This window comes from Apteryx rowi, unplaced genomic scaffold (assembly GCF_003343035.1).
Source record: "Apteryx rowi isolate R43461 unplaced genomic scaffold, aptRow1 scaffold_1808, whole genome shotgun sequence".
Classification (NCBI taxonomy): Eukaryota; Metazoa; Chordata; class Aves; order Apterygiformes; family Apterygidae; genus Apteryx; species Apteryx rowi.
In genome coordinates, this window is record NW_020448095.1 from 1 (window position 1) to 5,335 (window position 5,335).

The 5,335-nt window shown below is 64.4% G+C and overlaps 2 protein-coding genes across 2 annotated transcripts; one reads left to right on the top strand and one right to left on the bottom strand.

Moving 5' to 3' along the window:
- Positions 1-3: 3 nt before the first annotated feature.
- EPS8L3 (EPS8 like 3) lies at positions 4-2,593 on the top strand (the record flags this gene model as incomplete). Its single annotated transcript, XM_026061459.1, is given in 11 exon segments — positions 4-90; positions 194-262; positions 541-615; positions 732-880; positions 1,092-1,194; positions 1,322-1,359; positions 1,500-1,596; positions 1,751-1,899; positions 1,901-2,050; positions 2,330-2,462; positions 2,576-2,593. Coding segments are annotated over 11 exon segments (1,068 nt in total), but the record flags the coding sequence as incomplete, so codon positions are not given.
- A 1,088-nt stretch (positions 2,594-3,681) lies between these two features.
- LOC112963944 (glutathione S-transferase Mu 5-like) lies at positions 3,682-5,095 on the bottom strand (the record flags this gene model as incomplete). Its single annotated transcript, XM_026061462.1, has 6 exons — positions 3,682-3,925; positions 4,151-4,261; positions 4,350-4,445; positions 4,657-4,757; positions 4,833-4,914; positions 5,021-5,095. Coding segments are annotated over 6 exons (561 nt in total), but the record flags the coding sequence as incomplete, so codon positions are not given.
- Between the last annotated feature and the right edge of the window lie 240 nt (positions 5,096-5,335).

Consider the following 5,335-nt stretch of genomic DNA (forward strand, 5'->3'; position numbering starts at 1 on the left):
GTGCTCAGCGACGTGGAGCTCTTCGTGGGCCGGCTGCAGGCGGCCCTCGGCTCAACCAACGACAAGAACCTGCAGAAGAAGAAGAAGAAGAAGAAAATGAAGGGAAAAAGTAATAAAAGGGCCGGGGGGGGACACATGTGACTCGAGGGGCCGCAGGTGGCCGTCCCGGTGCCAGCCCCCTCTCTCTGCCCCTCCAGTTCTGCTCCCCGAGGCYGACTACAGGGACTTTTTCCAGAAGGTTAAATACGCCCTCAACCTCATGGTAGGTCCTACAGCGTGCTGGAGGGGTCCTGGGGGTCTTGTCCCTTTGCCCACCCCCAGGAGCCTTCATCCTGCATCTCCATCACCTGGTGGAGGGCACCAGACCACAGGTGGGCGAGCAGCGAGCCCCTGTGGTTGCACTGGGATGGGTGGGTTATACTGGGAGGATGGGGCTTCAGAGGCCTCCAGGCAGCCTCCCCCCCACCCAAATCTCCTCGGGGGGGTCCTGGGGCAAACACGGGCCGCGGCACCGAGACGCCCCTTCCGCTCCGGGCGCAGGGCAAGCTTCGCGGGAACGTGGAGAAGCCGAGCATCCCCGAACTGCTGCGTCTCCTCTTCTCCGCCTTGACCTTCGTGAGTGCCGCCGCCGAGGTTTACCCTCGGCCCCCACCTTGGAGGGGGGGGTTTTGGGGGGCCCAGGGCCCCCCGGATGGCTGCTCCCTTCCCTCACAGCCGCATCCCCCAAGCAGGTCTTGGACCACTGCTCCGACCCCGGCCTGGCGCCCTCCGTGGAAGCCCCGCTGCTCATCCAGGCGGCCGTGGACATGCTTGAGGACACCCTCCACCAGGAGGACTACAGCACCTGGAAGAACCTGGGCGTAGCCTGGAACAAGACCAGGTAAGGGTCCCGCTCCCAGGGATGGGAGACAGCGGGGGGGGGGGGCAAATCACAGCCTCGCACTCGCAGAGGGGTTAGAGAGGAGCCGGACTCCTCCGGGAGGCGCTGGCAAGAGGACGAGATGCCGGAGGGGGGGGGTCTCCATCCGAGGCTGCCAGGGGCTGGATACCCTCCCGCTTGGAAAAGCGCCACGCTCTTCCTCCCCTCGCAGGGCAGAGTACCCGGACAGCCACTCGGTGCCCCCCTACATCCCCGTCTTCTCCGACGGGTGGCTGCCCCCGCCGCTGCCAGGGCTCTCCGCTCCTGCCGAGCAGGTAAGTCCTGACCCCACCAGGGCGTAGCGGGGGGGTGGCCGAGGCAGACGGGGGGGCCAGCGTGCTGCTCCCTGCCTCAGTTTCCCCAGCTGGCTCTGAACACGGGTCCCCTTTGCTCCCCGCACAGGCACCTGCCACGAGCCACAGGGACAGCACCAACCACGCGTAAGTGCTCCCACGGCCCTGGGGACAGTGGTGGCACCAGGGCTGCATCCAGGGATGGGGAGCTCCAGGGACGGGGAGCTGGGGAGGGACATGTGGCCTGCAGGGAGGGGGACTTCCTCAGGGCTGCTTCGTCCCTCCAGGCCCCCCTTCTCCGCCCCGGTGCTCATGCAGGCCCTGTACGAGTTTCGGGGCAGGAACCCGCAGGAGCTGACCGTCCAGAGAGGGGACGTGCTGAAGGTAAGGACAAGGCCATGCTGGGGCACGGAGCCTCCCCAGGGATCACCCCGATCCCAGGGACCGCTATGAGGTCCCAGAGCAGGGGACAAAGCTGGGAGCAAGGCATAGGGGGGCATGCGGGCCACACTGCCCCCGTTGTCACCGTGTGCCCTAGGTCCTGGACCAGCAGAAGAAGTGGTGGCTGGTGCAGAACAGCCAGGGGGAGAAGGGGTACRTCCCCAGCAACATCCTGGAGCCCCCGGGGCAGGGACACGGGGCACAGGATGCCATGAATGAGGTGGGTCACCCTCGTCCCCCCCATGCCCACAGCACCAGGGCAGAGCCGGACCCCGCCGTGCTGCCCCTGGGCCTACCTGGACCTTCTCCCTCTCTTCCAGGGCCCTCCCATCCTTCACCCCAGGTCCACGCCGGCGGAGGTGACGGCTTGGCTGAAGGACAAGGGCTTCTCGCAGCTGTACGTTGCCCTGCTCGCCTCTCCYGGAGCGTCCTTGAGCCCCTGGGCCCCTACAGCATCCCAGACCCCGTGGTGGCTCACCCATGTCACTTAAGCCGTATGGGGGTGTTGGGGGAAACGCAGGAGCTCCCCCATCAAGAGTCACCCAAGCTCCCTCTCCACCTCCCACAGCAGTTCAGCCACGGGCAGGGGCTCCCCCCATGCCTGGCTGAGCTCAGAGCTGCAGGTCCAGCTTCTTACCGGGCGTCTGTCTGTCCATCCATCTGTCCCCCCTCCCAGAACGGTGAAATGCCTCGGCGTCCTCTCCGGGCACCAGCTGCTGCACATGAGCTCGGAGGAGCTGCGAGCTGTCTGCCCCGAGGAGTGGCGACGCGTCGCCTTCAAGCTCTCGGCCGTGAAGACGTCCCTGGGGGTGAGGCTCCAAGTCCGAGCCCTCAGCACCGCCTTCCCGTCACAGCTGTCTTTTTTCGGAGGGGGCCAAGCCCAGGGGCTTCCTCCCCAGCGCTTTTTGTCCTCCCTTTGCAGATAGGTCCAAGGGACTGAGCCACCAGGGGCCGGGACCTCACCGACACCTTCTCCCACCATCCTCCCACCATCCACCCCAAAGCACCGGCAACCTCCCATGACAAGCATCCCAGCCGAGGGGGCGACGCCAGGATCGACACTGCAGGACTTGGGGGGGCTCAAAGGAGGGGGAGCGGGGCTCTCCTGGTCCTGCCTGGCCCCCCCAGGCTGGAGGGCTGAGGGATGCATCCCTCCAACCCGTAAGCTTCAGATGAACATGGCCATAACAGTAGCAAGGCTGCTCAGCTGGTGTTTCAGCCTCCCCAGGCTGTTCCCCAGCAGCTGGAGGGCTCTTGGGTGAGATTTAGGATCTCCTGGGGGGGAAGATTCAGGATCTCCCCGGGGAGATTTGTTGCTTGATCCCATTTCCAGCCACCCAGAGAGGCAGTGGGGCTGCCAGGCCCCTGGGAGAGCTGGGCACCGTAGAACATTCGTGCAAGCCACAACACGCAAAGCGACCGCAAGGCAAAATAAATAAAATGCAAAACCGAGCAGCACCACCGAGGTCTACGTGCAGTTATGGCAGGGGTGAAGCTGGCTGGTGCCACCCTGCTCCCGGGGCCCTCATGCAGCCAGTGGCTCCCAGCCCAAGGGACACCTCCAGGTCCCCATCGCGAGCAGCACCCCCATGCCCAGGGTGTCCGTGGCAGGGACGGGCTCATGGGACACCGTGGTCCGCCGCTGGCTTGGGCAGGGTGAGCTCCCAACCCCGCAGGTGCTGGCAGGGTGCCAAGCCTGGAGCCAGCTCCTTTGCCAGCTCTGCCTCGTTAGTGTGCAGGAATGCGCTAACGAGAAAGCCCCAGGGCAGAGGAGGAGACACTTTCCCTGAGGAGCAAGGAGGTGGGACTACGGCCTCTCGATGCCAAGGAGGCAGAGCGAGGGGACAACACAAAGCTCTGCTCAGGCATTCCCAAACCTCAGCCCATCCCCAAGCTAAGGGGGGGCTAGGGCACCCTGGGGGGGCAGGGATGTCCCTACTCGCCCCACGCTCTGCCCCACGTCACCGGAAGGTGATCCCGAGCGCTTCCTCCCTCTCCAACCCGCAGGCACTCGGCAAGGGAGTCGGGTTGCTGCATCTAGAGATTTTATTGCTTTCAGGGGCTGCCACACAGGCCCCACGGCCCGCCCAGCCCAGCCCCACTACAGATGGCATGGGGGGGGGCAGTCCTGGACAGGGGAAGGACACCCCGGCTTGTCTCACCCCATGCTGCACCCCTACTCCTTCTTGTTGCCCCATTTGGCCATCTTGTTGTTGATGGGCATCTTCAGGAAGCGGCTGGATTTCATGTAGGCAGCAACCTTCTCCAAGGCCTGCGGGAGGAAGGAGAGTGCTCGGGACTCATCCCACCAGGGCTCATGGGGCACCCCTCTGCCCCAAGAGTCCTTGAGGACCTTGACACCCTGGAGGGTGTCAGATCTGCCCCAGGAGGTCCTTCCCCAAAAGGATCCAATGGAGACCAGTGCCCATGGGTGACTGTGCAGACCCCAAGAGAGCCTGGAGCAGCCACAGCAGGACCCAAGCAGCACCCGGCTCACCCCAAAGCGGTCCATGAAGTCCTTCAGGTTCTTGAATGGTTCCAGGCACTTGGGTTCAAACGTGCGGTTCTGCTCCAGCACGTCAAACATGAGGAAGTCCACAAAGGTGAGCTGGGGAAGGAGAGGTGCAGTGAGGAGCACCATGGGACCAAACCCCCTTCCCAGCCCCTGCTGCCCTCCTCTGGGGTCCAGACCATACCTTCTCCCCTGCAAACCACTTTCTGTCCCCCAGGAAGTTGGAGAAGAGCTTCAGCTTCCCTGGCAGTTGCTCCAGGTACCCTGGCTTCAGCTTCTCCTGCAGAGGGAAAGGAAAAAAGGGGTGGATGCCCAAGTCCACATACTCCGCTCCCCACCACCCCAGGAGACAACAGCTTCTCCAAATGGGGAATGCTCCCAGGTTAATCCAGCCCCATTCCTCAGGGCACAGTCAGGAAGGATCCCAGCACAGGCAGCCCCGTGACACTGGGACGGGTGATCACAAGATGCCACAGCACGGAGACACTCACAAAGTCAGGGTTGTAGCAGACCATCACCAGGCTCATGCGGAAATCCATGATCTGGTTTTCCAGCATGTCCACGCGGATGATCTCCTCCTCTGTCTCACCACCTGCAGACCGGGGAGATGTTAGCGCCGCACGGGGCCACCCATGGCCTCAGCTCAACCCCAGCCCCGGGCACTCACACATCTTGTGCTTGCGGGCGATGTAGCGGAGGATGGCGTTGCTCTGGGTGAGCTTGGTCTTGCCGTCGATGAAGTAGGGGAGCTGCAGGGGACAGCAGGCACGTCAGCGTGGCATCTCCCACCCGCCCGGCATGCCAGCTCCCCAAAATCACCCCCCGTAGCTGCTCCCTTGCCCTGAGGCCACCTACGTTAGGGAAGTCTAATCCCAGCTTCTCCTTCTCGTTGATCCATTGGCTCTTGTCGTAGTCGGGAGCTGGAAGGAGAGCAGAGGAGGGTCACGCTCGGGAGCCACCTCCAGCAGGCCTGGAGAACACGGGGCACACGGGGACCCCAGGACCCCCCCCGGGGGGCAGCACAGCAGCTCCGTACCGGACCTGCCCCCCTGTCATGGCAGGGCCCCAAGCGCCGCCTCGGCTGATCCCTGCTCCGAGCGAGCAGCCTGCGGACACTTCCGCGGGGCGGGACGGGACGGGGCGGCAACGCAGCCATTTCCCCAGGCCACG